General features: G+C 46.3%; 1 protein-coding gene across 1 annotated transcript in view; it reads left to right on the plus strand.

Moving 5' to 3' along the window:
* Window positions 1–19097, plus strand: part of IFT43 (intraflagellar transport 43) — a 65739-nt gene that overhangs the window by 17711 nt on the left and 28931 nt on the right. The window contains exon 3 of the mRNA XM_019551878.1: window positions 4379–4446. Within this exon, the coding sequence (XP_019407423.1) occupies window positions 4379–4446 (68 nt within the window). The remainder of the gene's footprint in view (window positions 1–4378; window positions 4447–19097) is intronic.

Consider the following 19097-nt stretch of genomic DNA (forward strand, 5'->3'; position numbering starts at 1 on the left):
GATTTATTTCATGCCTGGAATGCTTTCATTTGAATGAACCTAAGGAGCTGACAGAGGGGTAACATGGGATGGGAACTAGCACGTAGCCCTGTGAAGGAGCAGGCTGGTTGAGGGATGTTGCTTTACAGCCTGCATGGGTTGAAGGGGCATTGTTATATAGACCTTGGATGAGTAGGGGCTCTGCCATGCAAGCTAAGGTTAGAGGAAAAGCTGTTGGCAAGCATTGTTGCATAACTCCCCATGTGTATGCAAGATGCAGTTTAAGACAAAATGCTATATACTTAAATATGAGTACTTTACTTATGACTCTGTTACTGTTCAGTTAGTTCATATAGCTGAGCCTTTCAGCTGTTTTAAGTCCTGACACCTGTTGTGCAGTACAGATTGGCACTTTTCTATTGTGGTAGATGGTACCAGACCATTTAGGGCTCCAGAGAAGGCCCTGGCCATCTTGCTGTACCTGAGATCCCCATCTCCCCAATAAAGGAAAGTATCTGGCTCTAATGACAGGAGTCTAGAGGGAAATGGACTCAGCAGTGTTACTTTAGGAACGTAGGACAACTGGAACTCCTTGGAGGCTGTCTCACGGACACATCTGTGGTGCATTCCTAACAATGGGCTTCATGAAGTGAGGGCAGGTCCTGGCACAGCTCCATTGCTGTGGGAAGCTTGGGGAATTGCCTTTGGCATACTTGAGAAATTGGTCTTGTTCTATGTGGTAGTTGTACAGACCAGTTTCTTTCTGTGGCTGCCTGAAGGCATCAGAATTACTCTTTGTGATTCTGGTGATTATCCAGAACTAATTCACGAGGTTCATAGATTCATAAATGCTAGGGTTGGAAGGACCTCAACAGATCATTGAGTCTGACCCCCTGCCTAGGCAGGAAAGAGTGCTGGGGTCAGATGACCCCAGCCAGATGCCTATCCAGTCTTCTCTTAAAAACCCCCAAGGTAGGAGAGAGCACCACCTCCCTTGGAAGCCCATTCCAAATTTTGGACAGTCTTACTGTGGAGAAGTTTTTCCTGATATCTAGCCTAAATCAGAAGTGTCTCTGTGGAAGGGATTTTTCTTTTATTAACTATAAAGCTAACTTATTGTAGAAACTGAAACTTAAGCCTGGCTCTGATTCTCTTCTTCTCTTCCTTTCTGTGTTTGTTGGTAAATAAATACATGGCAATTCCATCCCATCTAAAATCTTCAAATGCTAGCCTGTTGGGCAGGGATAGGAGTAGGACATGGCACTTCTAGTGAGTGAGGAAGGTCTACAGTAGACCATTTCTGTGCCCCGTGACAAACACTGCCAATGTCATTTGAGTCTGTTTCCCTACACAGAATTTGAATTTACCTGATGAAGGTAAATTAATCCACATCTTCTATCCCTCCTAAAAACCTGTTTATGGGAGGAACGTAACACATCCATAACCTGCCTCTGTAACAGTAAGTGACTACTGAAGCTTCACCTGTTCTCAAGTTCCTGAACAGCAGCTTGTTTGTTTTACATGAGGGGAAAAATACCCTGCAGCAATAGAGAAACAAGCTAAGAGGAGACTGGAACCCTTTTTTCCTAAGTGATACAGGAAATAGAGGAGAAGCCATCTGAAACTGCTGCTGACTGGCAAGGAGGAGAAAGTGACCACATGTATGAAGAAGGGAGCCAGTGAATACTTGCTGCTTGAATTCAACATGGTGAAGACTGGGGATTCAAAGAATAAAGCTAATACATGTAAAGGAGTTAGGGAGGGGAGAATCCCATGAACAAGGTGCAAGTAAGGAACTTCCAATGAAGAAAGAGGTTTGGGGAATGCTTGATGCCTTCATAAAGACAAGACACTGAATTCTTGTGGGGAAAAAAATTTAAAGGACCAAGCCATGAACAATATGGACTGAAGGTAAAAGAGTTTTCTGGGATGGAACACAAGTTTACAGTTTAATCTTGTAGAGAGAAGCTGAGGGTGGCAAGAAAAAGGACTATTTAATGCTGCCAAAACAGTTAAAGGGAGTAAAGGCTTGTGTGTGTGTGCGTGTATGTGTGAAGAGGTGGGTGAAAACATGCTAAAATGTCATAACTGGCAGTGCATGAAAGTGAAACTGGGTGCTCATTATTTAGAAAACCAGGCAATATTTTTAGATGCTGAACTTTACCATGGGCCCTTTCTTTTGAGTCTTGGCCAAAATGTAACAGGAAGGGTGAAATGTCTAGAACTGAATTTGTCTAGTTACACCAGACCTGTGAAGTTCTACCTGTAGCGTCATTTGGATGTGGTGTTCTTTCCATTTTCTGTCTCAAAGTCTGGCTTGAAACTGCCAGATCTACCTCAGCAATAGCTATATTTTGGTGATGCATATGACCTGATACTTACATTATAGCTTGTAAAATACTTTGAGATTTTGGCATAAATGATTCCAAATACATGTAAATTTATTATTACTCAAGAAAAAAAATGCCCATAGAATTCTAGCCTAATTATGGAACTTTACAGACCAAGTCACTAATCTTCAGTGGATGCAACTATAGTTAATCTTGGAAGAGTCATCAGAAGAATTGGCTGTGGGAATATGTGAAGGGTTCATATTTTGGACATTAGGAGCTATGTGGCCTATGTGCACGTTGGGGAGAAACTGTAAATTGGATGAGACAATGAGATTGAATCCCAGATACATAATGAAGTCATGTCCTGGACAGAAACCAGGAAAACATTTTCAGAAGTATCCCAATTGTGGGTGCCAAACGTGAGGGGCTTTGCATCTGAATGTTGACTTTTTTTTTTTAATTTTTTTTGATGGTGTAGGGTTTAAACCACAGTCACACCATTTGGGGTTTGGGTTTAAAGTATTTTGTCTCCTGGACTCTTTGGCAGCATATGTGTAACTCATTGTACTCATGAGCCATCACTGCCTGTGGTTGTGCAGGGAACAGTTGTAAGGCTGGGTGTCTGGTGGATGTGAATGGTAGGCTGTGTATGAGCTATACAAGAAGCAGATTCAGGGTTGTGCATGATTAGAGAGGGACAGTTGTTTGGGGTGGGGGAGTTCTGTGGTGGGAGTAGGGTTGCATGTGCACACACACCCATATGTGGTGTGTTTTCCTCTCTTTCCAGGACTCTGGGAGTGTACAGATCAACTGAATTCAAAATGCTCCTTTTTTGGCACTGCAACCTCTTCTCTGGTTTGGCATCTTAAGAATCTGGGGGAATCATTTAAAGATCAGAAAACTCCATTCACTTGGGCCCCTGAAGGGATCACATTCTGTGACATGGTCATTCCAGTCGACTGAGCTCTGTCCCCTGCGGATGAGCCCATATATGGAGGCCATTTCCTGGTTTCATGCTCCCTGGCTGTCCCTCTGCCCTCCTGTGCTCCCTTTGCTGAAGAAAGCTGGTATTTTGGGACTTCAGCTCCTGCCTCATTCCTGCTCCCTGTTTATTTTTGGAGAGTGACTATTTTTGCTCCTATCAGGGAGCTATGCGGGGTCACGTCCCCTCTTTGCAACAGGCAACGGCTGCCCCTGGCAGACTCCGTCTGTTTCCCACACTCACAAACAATATTTCTGCTTCAAGAAACAAACACTGGAGACCCTCAGCATGGGGTTTACCACCACCACCACCACCTCTCCTCATCTCATGGCCTTGTCTCAGGCTAGACCCCCACATGCGCCCCACTTTAAAGAATTTCCAGGATTCCCCAACCCACAGTTCCCCAACCCACTCTCTTTCTTAACAAAAGTTCAGGGGTCCCAGAGTCCCAATCCCACTATAGCCCAAGGGCCAAGGCACTCTCGGGGTTATTGTATCATTTTCACTCTTTGCTAGTGCTTGAGCAAATCGCCATGGCCCATTTGCTGTTTCAGGATATTTGAAGTGAGCTCATTTCCTCCCTGTTATGTCCACTTCTATACATCATACAGATAGCTTGGGCCTCTGCTGAATGAGGTGCTTTATGCTCCTGGGTGCAGAGAGTGTCTTCTTATGGCAAGGGCAGAAGAAAAAATGCTGGTAACAATAGTAAGCTTTGGATGTGCCTCAAAAACCTGGAGAGAAAGCAGCAGCCACAGCCAGAATGGCTGCCATTGGCAGTGTTCCTTGGGTAAGAAGGACCACAATCTGGGGCATGTGAACTTGAAGCTCAGCCAGGTTACTGGTTAGTTTGATATATCTTTTGCTTTAACACACCTTTTCAACCTTCTCTGCAACATTTCTGCTCCTTGTGCTTTGTGAAACTCTTCTAAATCCAGCCTCTAAGTTTTGGGCTGATGCTTCTTGTTGGTCACTGTTTACAGAGGTCGGCTTAAGCGAACCCCATGTCTGCGTTTCCCTAATTGGACTTAGGTATAACATGTAGCTTCAGGTATAACATGAGTATGGCTTTTTTTCCTTAAAGGGCCCCCCACCTAAACCTGCACGCCGGCACGGAGGTTGGGCAGAGGATCCTGTAATGGCACCTTCCAAGTGAGTACCAACGTCTTTATCAGGGTGGGTTTGTCTAAACATCATCTATTGGGTCTTGCTGTTGCAACCATAAGAGCAGTGTTCTCATACCTTTTGGGCTGCCCTTTTCATAGCTTTTTGGATCCCTCCAGGTCACCCAGAACAAAGTATCAATTCTGCTGCGGACAGCTTGCTAACTCCATATGTCCTGCTCTGCCTGGGTCTTCAGATCTGTGTGTAAGCAGCGGCCATATGCCTCACACCTGCAGGACATCCCACACCTGCCTCTGCTCTTCCCTATAGCATCTTTAGGTCAGTGGTCAACAGCTTATGGTCCACAGGCTGGATATGGCCCGCAGATTCATTGGATGCAGCCTGTAGATGTAGAGCTTCAGAGGCAGGGGGCTTTGGCTGCAGGTGTTCTCCTTGTGGTACTACAAGGATGAGCAGTGGTGACAGCTGCGTCCTAGTGCCTGCCTATCCACTTGCACCTGACTTGGGGTGGGTTATTCTGGACCAAAGATAGAAACATGTGCCCCTGTTATAAGCTGGTTTTGCTTTCCCTGATTTTGCACCTTGAAGTTGTAAGTGAGGGCTTGAAGGGGTGGTTTTGTGGATTCCTTCAGTTAATGAGTCCCTGTGAGCGTAACGAATGAAACTTGATGACCCCTTTTAGTCTTATATTCCTGTGTTTCTCTATGAGGGGAGTGGAGAAGGAGTTAGAGACAATTTCAAGGGGATCTTGTGGCTGGCTGAACTCTTACTAGGAGAGTATCCCACTGGTGAATGGGGAGCTCCACTGGTGGGTAGTGTATTCCACAGGAGGAATTGTATTTTATGGTCAACCTTGGAGACAAGAGTGAAAATGGTCAGTGTGGGCTTGGTGGTGGTGATGGGATGACAAATATAATGCCTAGGAACAAATCCAGGTGACTACAGGCCTGGTCACCTTTCTCTGAGGCTCCCTGATTTGTGGGAAGGTTACATGTGTTTCTTTGTGGCCAGGAGGAGAGGATATCACATTCAGGGTCCTTCTACAAATCGTGTCCCATAATAATGGGGACAGTCGAGGATAAAAATCTAAGAGATCAGGGAAGGAAGTGGGGATCAGTGCTGCTACAAAATCCAGTGCCATTGCTTGGAACTGACTGGGGATATCTGGAAGAAAGAGAAGATCAGGCTGTAACAGGAAAAAGGAGGCATCAGAAAAAGAGTGATTTCCATCCCCAGTGTATAGAGGGATCTTTGTAAGAGGCCTCCGGTCTTCTTGCAGGACCAAACAGCCACTTTACAGAGACATACTGGTGAAGAAGAAGAGCAAATTATGTTATTTTCATTCTCTCCTCAGCCTTCCACGTTATGATTATAGGGTCATAGGAAAGCCAGGCTGGACCTTGCAAGGCCATCTAATCCAGCCCCCTACTCAAGGCAGGATCATCCTAACTAAACCATCCCAGCCTGTTGTCACCAAGCACAGGCCTGGATGAGAGATGGTATGATTAGTCACTCAGGCTCTGACCCACATGAGCCTGGAAAACAGCACAGATCCCTTATGTTGTATGAGCAGTATGGTGTGTCTTTTCCCAGGATGCTCACCATTACAGGCATGACCCCAGTTTCTTTTGATAGGCCCCAGGCAGCAATATTATTTCTGCAGCACATTACACATGTTTAATGTGGCAAGTTCTTGGCCTGAGCTACTTCCTACCAAACTAGGCACAAATTGGACAAAAGAGCCAGACAGAAGATAAAGAGGGGTGACCCATATTTGTGGGAGTCCTGGTTAGCCTGGCATCTTCTGCCTTTGCCTTGAGTAACATGCCAAGATCTAATTCAAGTGGACACTTGGCATGATCTACATCTGAATTAACAGCCACAAATAAATATTTTGGCACAAATCCTAGTGAGTGTCAATTTTGAGAGGGTTTATTCTGTGTTTTTAAAATATTTTTTAATCAAAGAATGGGCAGGAAGCATTTAGACAATCAGTTCCTTGTCATTTTTTTTTCAGTTTCTGTCTTCAACTGCAGAGCCTCCAAATACTATTTTTTCCTTTCCACCTATTTAGGCTCTCTGAGCTTGTAGGGCTGTTTCCTCTGTGACATTTCCCAGCCTGTTTGTGAAGAGTCTGAGTCATCGGCTGACATCATGTTTAATTATTTCTGCTTTTGCAGTGTTTTTCTATGTACAGCTTTGGTACCGACTTGATAATTAATTTGAAATCCCATCTAGTTACACTGTTATACCTGCATGAATGTAGATCATGAGTATAAAGGTGCTTGTATTTTGGCCAGTGTAAGCATTTCTTTACTAATATAACTGAGCTAACACTGAGGGGTTGCATCATTTAAACTGAATGGGTTTTTGAGTTGAGGAAGTTAAATCAATACAAAAAATGTATAGATAAGGCCCTCAGAAACATTGTTTAGGAGGGGAAAACGGGATGGGTCTGCGTGCAGATTTTTGTCATGTGGGTGTGTTGTATATCAGTTTAGCAATTGCATCCATTCATAAAAAGGTCTTGTAATACTTTATATAGTGCTCTGTCCCCTCATGCAGTCTAACCTCTTAGTTCTGTTTCTGAATGATGTGATACGGTACACTGGCATCTTGGATTTTCCTGCAGGGACACTAACTCCTTTCTTGTTACAGTACTAGTTTTGGGCTCACTGGCTTGAACTAATCATTCAAAATGGTCTTTCCAATGTGATCACCTGGTCCTTGTCAAAGTACATGTTCATCTGCTATCTTGTTTTCCATTTTCTAGTATCTCTCTCAAACCTCCCTGGTCTCATCTTTCTTAGATTATTTATGTGATTAATGAATATTCCCACCATACAGTTGGGTGCTTCTGCAGAACCGTTACTATCCCAAACTGTTGCAAGACAGGAGGAAGAGAAGACTTCTGGTTTTCTGTATGCTGCTAGGTCACTTTACAAATACTTTGCATATATAGAGTGAAGGACTGCTAGGGTCTTTCATCATAGGCAACTGGTTAAGGGGTGCATGGGGGCAGGGGGAGGGGGGGCTGGTGTCCCCCCTAAGGGCTGACACCGACAGTGTTGGCAGGGCTAGTGCCCCCTCTGACAGGGCCACCACCATCAGCGGCTTCTGTGGGTGGCTCCCCCCACCCCCAACTCGGGAGGCACCAGTCACTTGTGTCTTTCATCATGGTTTATAAACATTTAACAAACCTCAGTCACATCATTCTTAAGAATCACCAAAGTGACATGCTTTACAAATTAGGTGGCAACGTATCAAACACAAAGCAGTTTCCTGGAACTACCAGTCCTGTTGTGAAATAGCTATTCTTTTTAGTGGCCCTGTTTTGTTGATGGGGAAACTGTCATGGAGAGGTTTAGTGGCTGAGGTACTGAGCCCTGCTGCTGTAACTAGGAGGCAAAACACCCTTCCGGCATGTGAGATCATTTATTTTTCTTACAGTGGGATCTCTGAGTTGAGTTTGATGTATTCATTTTTATGCAGTACATGCGGAGACAGACAGATGGAAGGAAAGCAGCTTTTCTTAGTACCGGCCGAAGTGCTGGTTATTCCAGCCCCATCACTAGAGTGACAGGGATCATCTACATGGGTAGATACTGTTAGATGGATACTTGGGCCCTGGTTGCCAGCTGGCAACACACACACAGCAATAAAAGCATGATAGGTTTTGCTGCAGAAACCACTCTCCAACCAGCAGAGGGAGCCCAAGCTCTGTTCTGAAAGCTGTGCTCATGCCCTAGGTGACATCATTGCTGATACTTGAGACAAAGTAAATGGGTTATTGTTGGGATGGCTTGTGCATCCTAAGGGAAAAAAGAAGTGCTTGCTAATGGGGAAAAGGCCAGGCTTCTGGCAAAGAGCATTTAGTTTTGAACCTCTGAAGGGTCCACAGAAGAGAGAAATTATCAAATGAAATGAAATAAAATAAAGTATGGCGCTTACCAAGGTCTCTCTAAATCAAATAGCTGTCATCCCAAACCAGGACACTTCTTCATAGTCTCTTCCATTACTTTCTCCATTAATATCTGTGCTTTTGCCCTTCCTTTGTCTGGAGTGATATTTGAACATATATGTGTTAACCAGAAGTCAGTCCCCTAAAATGTGACCATTTCCGTAGCCATCCCCACAGTGTTGGTGCATAATAGACATGGCTACCTCAAGAGACCATTGTAAGCAAAAAGAAAAAAAGATGTTTTCATCAAGAATGCATTTGCAGTGTTTGCATATGTTTATCTGCTGTGTTGTATGAATGGAGGAGGTTACTGCTGGTGGCCTTTCTGGGACAGGGCTACTCTGGGCTGACCAAATCTTCTTCCTTCAGAGTAGTGATAAGCATGTCCTAGAGAGAAGTGAGGGAAGGTCATGCTCAGGAGCACAGACATACCAAAGGGTCCTGGGGCAAGGGGTGGCAATGTAATATGTAGGATTGCATGTGAGAGCAGCGGGGAACCCCTAGATGGCCCTCATGCCCCTAGTACTGCAGCAATAGTGACATGACCAGAGTACAGATAGGATTTTGAGTTCTGGAGAATGGGCAGGGGCAGTGTTGGGCTCTGGAGCTGGAGGGAGATTATTTAAGAGATTAAGGTTTTGCGTGATTTGAGGGCTCTAGAGATAAGTCAAATTAAAATCTCCTACTACAAGATTATAGAGTTTAAAATATCTCTGTCCTCTCTGTATGAAAATGGCCCTTGAGAAAAGCTAGTTTATAGGATCTCTGACGGTCCCTGTTTTATGAGCAGGAATTGTAAAGGGCCTGGCAAGGGGGCAGGTCATGTCATTTCTTCCATCGTCTATTCTTAGTCCTTGAAATAAAACAAGGGCTTTCCTGTGGCTCTGCCATGTTACAAACTAAGCATGGCTCCTGGCTGTGGGGAAGCCTGCAACATTGCCCTGTGTCTTGCTGCCATCTGTTGCTGTCCTCAGTGCAGAGAGTGCAGGCACAGAGGAGCAAAGTGGCCGAGTGAGGGAGCAGAACTTAGAAGGAGAAGCAAGGAAAGGAAGTCTGATTAAGTTTTGTCTTGAAGTGTCTGTTTTTGGGTTTGTCCCTGCATTGATCTGCAAGGGAATGAGGCAAGTAATGGCCCCTTGGGGACCTTCAGGACTTTCCTCTCAATGTCAGCCGTCATTTTCAATCACCCTCTCCCTCCCAGCCATTAATTTTGGCCCAGGATCATGGGGACTTGTCCATCTATCACTCCTAATTGACACTAAATGATCTGTCAGTTTATTGATGAACGGCAGGAGTGGAATTGTCACAATATATTTTACTTTCTAACAACTCCTCCTGACAATTTTACCTTGTCCATCTCGCTCTCCTCACATAAATCTCCATTGGCCTCTCATTCCTTCTCTTGGGCTGTTCTGGTGCCAGCCGCCTCCACACCATCGGCACGCGTCAAGGACATCAAGATGGTGGTAGAGCTGCAGTCTGCCGGCCCAGGGTGGGTTTTTTTTCGCGTTCTCTTTTTTTCTTTTAATAGACTGGATGTTCCAGGAATGCTAACTGAATCCAGCCCTCTCGCCTCCCTGACATAGCCAGCATGGGGCTCTCTTTGTCTCAAGCAGTCAGTTCTTACATTTGGACTCAGTAAACAGCAAAAAACTTAAGGGCAGAACGACTGCCCAAGCCCTTGCCAGCAGTGCAGTGAAGAGAGATTTCTCCACTTGAATGCAGCAGAATTCCCAGTTACCAGGGGACCCCTGCAAAGGAGAAATCATTGCACTTGTGTCCTTTTCTCCTTCTTTGCAATAAAGACAGAAGACTGATAAGGTTAGGGGAAAGGGAAAGGTTTTATTTTTTCTGTTGATTCTCTTTCTGTTAGTCAAGTCTTCAAACCTGACTTTCTTGAAACACATTCTTGATGACTGCAGTACTGTTAGAATTGTGGGATGTTATACAGCTAGGAAATAAAACTGAGCAATAAATAAGGGGACAGAAAAAAGAAGACAGTTTAGGTTTTTTTGGTTAATACCTTAATGCTCACTTCTGGCAAACAGTAAGGAAAGTGATCTCTGAAGGGTTGAGCATTTAGCCTTTTCAGCTGGGGTAAAGAATGTGCTCTCTTCAGTTCTCTGCTCCTTCAAGATCTCTAGGAAAATAAGGGGAGTTCGCAAATAATCTGATATTTCTGGGACTGAACAGAGATGCCTGCTTCCCCACCCTTAAAGTTGCACATGGACACCCCTTCAGAGGTTGGTTTTTTTTTTTTTGATTCAACATTAAGAAGCCAAAAAAGGAACATTTGTTTTCCTTTTCAGATTAGCTCTGTGCTAATAATACAGCATGCAGTCCCTGTCACTACAGTTGATAGTCATTTGTGTTGAGTCCTAGTCTATGTTTTGCCCTAAAAACCCTTTCTGTTTTGGAGCTAGGTCCTTCTCTTAAAACGTGTGGCTTCCAGTAAAAACATAAGGTACAAGTGAATACTATTACTATAGCTAGCAGATACACTTCTGTAACACTTTTCATCTTGAGTTTTTCTGTATGGCCAACCCCAAATGTTAAAACATAATCAGCTCCACCCACTAAAATCATGACATTATCTTTAAAATCTTGCGGGGTTTCAAACTAATGTTGGGGTCTTTATCTTTGCCTTGGAGATCTTTTTTTTTCTTTCTTCTAACGTTTTCTTCACAACAGTGAGGGCTAGAAACTTATTTTCGTCTTTTAAGTTAAAGATGGGAATTCTCTGCTTCCCTGGCACCAAGCTGTGGATTTATGAAAAACACTAAATGTGGTAAGAGATGGCAGTGATGGCCATTGAGGAAGTGGAGAGAGGAGACGTGACTACTTGGGTAAAGTCCTCGTTCTCTTTGCAATCCCAACAGCATTTCTCACACAGCAGGGGCTTGTTGGGAAAACCCAAATACTGTTTTTTTTTGTTTTTTTTTTCCCCCTGCAGTGTGTTGTTCAGTTGGAGCTCTGAAAAAAAAATATCCTGCTCATCAGCTTTTTATTACGATGTTAGGAACATCTGTTAGTGGGAATGATGCAATGAGCAGGCTTAGGCTGAATGACCCAAGCAATCTTAGTCTGTCAACCTAGTTGTTTGGGCCAGTTCCTAAAGTGCTCCTTTTCAGATCTCTTCCCCACCCTCCTCCTAATGCAAGGCCATGTGTGAAAGATGAAGGGAAAAACTCCCATTTCAACTGGAGGTTGGTTTTTCCCCCCATGTTTTTTAGTCACGTGTCTGAGAGATTCCCTTATGCTGGGGACTGCTGATCCCTGATCTAGACTGTGTGCCAGAGTGTGGCACATGAAGACATTTTGCTTGGCATGCCAACCCTTGGGGTGGATGGGTGGGGAAGCTGCAAGGGGTCCATTCCTTCTTGTGGCAGCACAGCCCCAGCCCCTTCCCTGCCCTCCATCCCGAGACGTGTGCACCTTACACCAGCAACAAGCCGGACAAGGACTCTGTGGACCCTAGTGCAGCCGCTTGCAGCCTCCTGGCTATATGCCACAGTTGGCTTGGGTTTTAGGCAGGCCCCTGCCACCTGCCAGGGAGCCTGGGCTGCTTGCAGCAGGTGGCAGGAAGGCTGCAAGCAGCTGCACCAGGGTCTGCAGAGCCCCAGTCTGGTTTGTTGGCAGCAGCGGGTGTACGTGCACCTTGGGATGGATGGCGGGGAAGGAGTTGAGGCTGTGCTGCCACAAGAAGGATCAGGCCCCTCGCAGCACCCCTGCCATCTGCCTCTGGCACACCAGCATCTTACAAATTGACATTGTGATTTTTTTTTTTTGGCTTTCTGTCCAAAACCAGTGCTGACCTTTGGCCTTAGATTGATGCCTGTTCAGCTTCCCAAGTCCTTAGTTATGTGCTGTAGCCCAGGGATCAGTAAACTATGGCCCATGGACCAGATCCAGTCCATAAAGAAATTGTATCCAGCTTGCAAAGTCTGGATGGTGGCAGCATTTAGCAGCAAGGGAGGAATCAGCAGTAGATGGTGGCTGCAGCCAGGTCTCTGGCCTACCTTATGCTAAAATCCATTGATTTGGCTCACAGCTGCTTAAAGGTTGCTGACCCTTACTCCAGGAGATAAGCCTGAGAAATGAAGCTCTGAACTGTGCACTTTTTCTGCCTGAGGCTATGGGCAGGCAGCCCCTAGTGATTTGGGAAAGGGATTTGGGAGTATATCCAAGGGCGCCATTTGGTCCATGACTGGAAGGAGTGATAGCTCTGAGCTGACTTCTTCATGGAAGGAGTATTGGCTAAATGAAATCCTGGCCCTATTGAAAACAACCACAAAGCTCTTTCTGATTTCTTTGGAACCTGGATTTGACCTGGCTGTCAGAGCGGGGCTGCCTGTCTCAGTCTGCCACAGTGTAGGCAGAAGGGGCATAAACCTAAGGCACCAGGAGCGCTATAGAAAAGGAAATGGCAGAGCTTGAGGGAGCAGTATGCCTGGTTCTGTAGCCCTGAGGAATGAGGTTCCTAGCTTTCCTTCCTGCTTGTTGGTATGGCTCATTCCTACCAGTGCCAGGGCCACCATACCTTTATTTATCACCTGGGGGCTCAGCATTTCTTGTGCTTTGCTGTAGTACTATCTCCCCCTTGTCCCAGCATAGCCTCTGTGTCCTTTGTGTTCCAGAGAGGTGTCCTTTCCCTCTGCCACATGCTGGCCAGAGTGCCTTTGTTTCTGCTTCTTTTCTCAATGAGTTAGTAACAACAGCAGCTTCCTCTTTGCTGCCCTGTAGACCCTCAGTTTGGATCCATATTGCGCAGCACAGCCAGAGTTCATGGCTAAGTTTGGTTCATGTTCAGTCAGTTCCAGCTTAAACTGTAGCTCCTGACCACCAGGAAGGTGATCACTGGGCACATTTATTATTTTGTTCTGTTGAGTGATCAGGGCACCTGTTTGGACTTTTATCTTCCTTATACGTCCTTTCCATACACGCTCTGCCAGTGTGCCTCTGCATAGCCCCCCACATAGACAAGAGAGGAGGCTTTTTCTGGAAGGTCCACTCATTCCTCTCTGAAACTGCCAGCAAGAGAACTACTTAAGGTATGACAATGTTGGACACCTGGGGAGGGACAGATTGCTTTAAGCCGGGGTGGACAAAGTCCGGCCTGCGGGCCAGATCAGGCCTTCAGCAGACTTCATTTCCCAGGAGCCCCTGCCCATGTCACTGCAGCCATTTTCCATGGAGACCCCAGGAGCAGCAGGGCTGTGACACCAAGGGGCCAGCGCTTCCATGGAGATGAGTCCCAGCAGCGCTGGTAGAGCGTGCAGCTAAGTGGGGAGCTGTTTCAGGGCTGGGATCTTGCAGTGGTGACAGCGTGGTCCAGAGCCAGGGCAGAGCTGCGATCCCCTGCCTGCACACCACTGTAACCATTCTCCTTTCCAGCCCTCATATGCCCCTTACTGCAGGGCAGTGTAAGATGTATTAGGAGGATTGTCTGGAGTACTGCGTCCAGTTTTGGGCCCCCCACGACAGAAGGGATGTGGACAAATGGGAGAGTCTAGCAGAATGCAATGAAAATGATGAGGGGGCTGGGATACATGACTTCTGAGGAGAGGCTGAGGGAACTTGGCTTATTTAGTCTGGAGAAGAGAAGACTGAGAGGGGATTTAATAGCAGCTTTCAACTTCCTGAAGAGGGGTACCAAAGAAGATGGAGCCAGACTGTTCCCAGTAGTGAGAGATGACAAAACAAGGGGGAACAGTCTCAAGTTGCAGCAAGGGAAGTTTAGGTTAGATATTCGGAAAACCTTTTTCACTAGGAGAGGTTACTAAAGCACTGGTACAGGTTACCAAAAGAGGTTGTGAAATCTCTATCCTTGGAGGTTTTTAAGACCTGGCTTGATAGCCTTGGCTGGGATGATCTAGTTGGGGCTGGCCCTACATTGAGCAGGGGGTTGGACTAGATGGCCTCCTGAGGTCCCTTTCAACCCTCATTTTCTATGATTCTGTGATTTCGTCACTGGCGATGCCCAAGACTTTTCTGCTGCCTGCAGTCCTGAAGAAAAAAGAGAAAAAAAAAGGGTCTGGGGGGGGATTTTTCCTCTGTGCCCAAGGACCTGGACTGGAGATCTACAAAATTCTTGTGGAATTGGTCTGAAAGAGTGTTAGTGGTAGGACTGGTAAGGGGAGTGAATAGGGTTTGTTCCTGGATCTGTCACTGACTTTGTATCTGACTGTAGGTGAGTTGCTTCTTGTTTCCATGCCTCCGTGTCCCTCTCTCTAAAACAGAGAGAGCAGTATGGACTGGACTGGACTGCCCTTGGAGTTCTGGCTGGGTGAGAAATAGCACTTGTGCATCATTTTTGATTTAGTACCATATTTTCTCACATATACACACACTGGAATAAGATCCATTACCTTGTTTTTGCAAGGTCAAATGAGGAAAAAAAGACCTCTTTGCCGTAAGTAACTGGGTAGTAGCAGCTAGGGAGCTAGGCCTGCTCACTGTTCTGCTCTCTATGGATTACTTGCAAATTTTACTTGAGCTTTCACCACCAAAGATTAAGCAACAGAAACTGCTCTTCATGTATTTCCTCACATATAATGTACACTCCAGTTTCTAGCAGCTGGTTTTTAAAAAGTGAGTTGTTTTATGCAAGCCAATATGGTTTCACTGGTGCTACGATTCTATGGACAGAGGTGCCATAGGCCTCAGACTGTAACTCCCTATAACCTGCTGCGGTGATAGTAGTACACAACTGTCAATCCTTCTGGATCATGATGTCTGCATAAGAGGTCACCAGGACCTTCATTACATACAGGTGCATAGGAGTGGAGGCTGCCCAGACATTTCATTCCCCCTTTAGACCGTTGAGACAAAATGGAAAGATGACTGAATCCAGACGTTCGGGGCCTCAATAGCTGTAGTTATATGTGCGCCTGGGGGTTGAGCCCAGGTCTCCCATGTGACAGACAAGGATTCTGACACTGAAGCACAATGGCAGGCTGCTGTGGTGATAGGCACTAATGAAAAACCTGAGCAAGGGCATATGTGTGCTTTTGTTTGCCTTTTTCTTCCTACCTGGACCTGAATTGCAGTCTGTTTCCTAGAAGCAAGAGGGCTTGTGTCCCTCTCTGTGTCTCTGAGCCTGGCAGGCTGCATTGGGGTGGGTATGTTTTCTTTGGCAGCACAGCGGCAGAAAGCTGGCCAGGGATTAGAATTCTCCAAACATAGCTCATTGCTCTGTTCTCCGTTTGATCAACCCACTCTCTTAAAACAAAAAGGATCTCTGAACATTGCAACTTTCCCTTTTTGTCTTGTCTTTTAGTTCTTTCAGCAAGAGGGCAACTGAAAGCAGTTTTTGGTTATAGGTGATTCATGAAAGAGAAGTGGCTTAGAAAACAGGCCATAAAATATGTTTGTGCTCATTAATTTCTCAGACTGAGAAATTTCCCCCTTCCAAGTTCTGCAAAGGCTGCACCCTTCCAACCTACATCTCCTGGCCTCTCCACTATTGTTCCAGCTCTAGACTCTCCTTCAGGACTCAGCTGGTGCCCCTCCTTTCTGACGTGTTCTCTGACCCTTCCAGATCTGCTCTGGCTCTTTTCCACTGGGGAATGGTGAGGCAGCAAAATAAACTCTCTTGCCGTTTGCTCTCTTAATACTTTGTCTTTCATTTGGGAAGCTGGCCTCTGGAGAATCACTCTTCCTGCTCTGAGGACAGGAGCACCCCCAGTTAATGGACTCTGATCTCTGCTTGCAGAATGTCTGGTACTTGCCAATGGCAGAAGTCGCTCCCCTCTGAGGGAAAGGTTACTTGTTTTCAGGGAGGTGTACCTGGCTCAGTGCCCATGTGATGTTACTGCAGTTCTTCAAGGATGGAACTGGGCACAGGGAGGGAATTCAAGCATGTAAATTGTACAGGCATGTAACAAAAAGGCAGATACTGGGGAGGAATTCAAGTGCAGATACTGGGGAGAGTTTCCCAGTGAACAGACACTGTTAAAACAGCCCTGAAAAGCCCAGGGGCTAGATATTAAGGACCAATCTTGCACTGGATTGGAGGTAAGGATCAGGACTTTTCCATTTGAGCTGTGGAGCTTGTGGGTTGGTGGGGTTAAGGATCAGGAATTTTTCCACACCCATCACCCTGTATATCCAATGCACTTCCATGATGGGGCACCTGTGTCATTGGAGTTACATTATTCTGTCCCCGTAAGTCATGTGCACCCTCTGGGGATCTAGGTAGCATGGTGAGTAACCGCGTGAGCTGCTGGGAGTAGTGCAGACCATACTCTTGCCCTTTCACAGGTACCTGCTTTTCCTGCCTTATCAGTCCAGAGCTGACTTGGGACCCAGATGTCCATGTGGTAGCATGTGAGCTTCTAGATCTCCCACTGCCCTAAGCAACACCTCAAACTTTCCCTAACCAAGAGGGGCATGTAAAGCAGCCTGAAGGAAGAGGCATGCATCCTTCCCACATGGGTCACACTGGATTTCATGGGCTTTTTCTGTGGTAAGCACCCAGTTTAGCTCTCCTGTAGTGTCACCTGTGGAGTGCATGGAGTTTCACCTCGAGCCTGACGGGGATGTTATTTGAAGTGTGGTCAGCAGGGGGCAAGCTTTACACAGGAATAGTCCTGCATACAATCTAGGGCAGCTTCAGTCTTACCTGTCTAATAGAGACTGCCAGCCTGTTGACAGGGCTGACTTGGTCCTTCAGCTCCTCTTAAAGTAGCAGGGATGAAATGTTCAGGGAGAAGCTGACTGCAGCATAGCAGTGACCAGGGCACGGTGGGGAGAGCTGTCTGGGGTGGGCATTGTGTTTCCAGTGGAGGATGAGTATTCCCCAGATGTCTTGTTGCAGCTTTCCTTTGCAAGTAGCTCTGTCCTTTGGGGATAGGTTTGAGGGCTGTTTTCTCAGTGTAGGAGGTGAGAGAGTAGAGTTGGTTTCTCAGTGTAGGTGCCACTCAGCATGTGGCACCATTTCTGATTTTACCCAGCTTCCCAGCTGTGTTGATTGGGACCCACTGAGGACTGCCATGCCCGGGTCCCTCTAGCGCAGGGGCAGCTTTATCCATGGACCAGGAAGTTCCTGTTCTTTCATTCCCTGGATGTGGTGCAAACTGCTTGTGCAGACATCATGGTTGTTACAGGAGGAGGGTGATGGTAGAAGTGAAGTAGCTGGGGCTCCGCTTCTAGTTCACTTGAGATCTCTGAAGGATAATCATGGATAGTCTGAGCCTGAATCCACCCCCTGCCATCCTTGCCAGTGAAATTGATGGAAACTTCCAGCAAGATGTTTTTCCTGCCTGTTGAAAACAGCTCCTGGGCAAGTGGAATGTCATGTGCATGCAGTCACACCACTGGTCCTCTGGTCGTCCCTGGCAGCCCTTTCCGCTACATTAAGATCCACGGTTTACCTCAGCAAGCCACATGTTGCTTTCCTTGTTCTCACCTGGGTCCCTCACCCTCCTGCTGCCTGCCTTGTAGTGCATCCATGTGTTACCAGTGTGCTGAGCACTCGCAGGCTGACCTCCTGGCACTCAGCTGTATCTTGAGGACATGCTGTCCTGCGGCACAGAAGTATAACTAGGGCCCTCCATGAGCTGTGGACATTAAAAGATTTCAAGGACATTTGCCCCCATTCATCCCAGTTATGTCCCCTGCTCAAATAGGTTAACGGTGTCTAATTAACCACTGAACATTGTCATGCTGCATAAAGATAGCATCCGCGCTGTTCTCTGAGCCTTGCTACTTTATCTCCATTTAGATCTCCATGGTATTCCATTAAATGAGAAAGAAACAGTTTAACAGAGATGATGTCTACATTAGAACTGCCTTTTACCCTTCAGCACATCACTTGTGAGAGCTTCTGAGGCAGCTTAGCCACCCTTTTGGGGGAGGGGGAGGGTGTGCATGGCCTGGAGAATCACCCCCTCACCCTGTCCGTGGTAGATGGTTGGGGGGCTTTCTGATGGTGAGGTAGAGTGACATAGGGCAAAGAGATGTTTTCAAAGTGGGGGCAGGTCCATCTGCAGAAGTTGCAGGTCTTTCCCTAGGGGACAGTAGGCCACAGGCCGGGATTTCTCTTTCAGGACACAGGGTAGGGGGGATGCAAGGGCCTCATAACAAGAAGACCCCAGAACTCTACTGGAGCTCATCCCATCACACATTTTCTGTGGCATCAACACTTCTAAAGTAAAGTGAAAAGTGGAAGCTGGCTGGAGCTGCAGAGAATATTCCAGGGAATCTGGTAAATATGAGAACAGTAGAAACCTCCTTATGAAGAGTTTGAATAGAGATGACCATGTATGCGAGCCAATCTAGGTCCTCTGTCCCCTGGAAAGGAATTTGCTTAATCAGGAGAAATTAGAGGTGCAGAGAATGGACATACAGGCACTTGGGTACCACAGGGATGGTTGAGTGCACATTGGCTAACTGGATAACTAGCAGTGGCTGGCTTTGTGGGAGGCCATTTTCAAGGAAGCTGTTGATTTTGTGGTGTTTTCAGGCACCCAACAAATGCTTGTTTCTATATGTGTTATCCCATTCACATTGTTCTGACTGTCTTTGTCCAAACAAGTGAGAAGAAATGCATACGAAACCTCCTCAAATGTGCTTAAACCCAAGCTCTTCCCTGCTCTGCCTTAGCTCATCTGTGCAAGGCTACCATCCGCCGTAAAGCTGGCAAGTCAGTCAGCAACACAGAAGTCCTTGACTTCAGAAAAGCTGACTTTGACAAGCTCAAGAGGCTTGTCGGTCA

The sequence above is a fragment of the Crocodylus porosus genome, unplaced genomic scaffold (genome assembly GCF_001723895.1).
Source record: "Crocodylus porosus isolate Cpor-Errol unplaced genomic scaffold, CroPor_comp1, whole genome shotgun sequence".
Taxonomy (NCBI): domain Eukaryota; kingdom Metazoa; phylum Chordata; order Crocodylia; family Crocodylidae; genus Crocodylus; species Crocodylus porosus.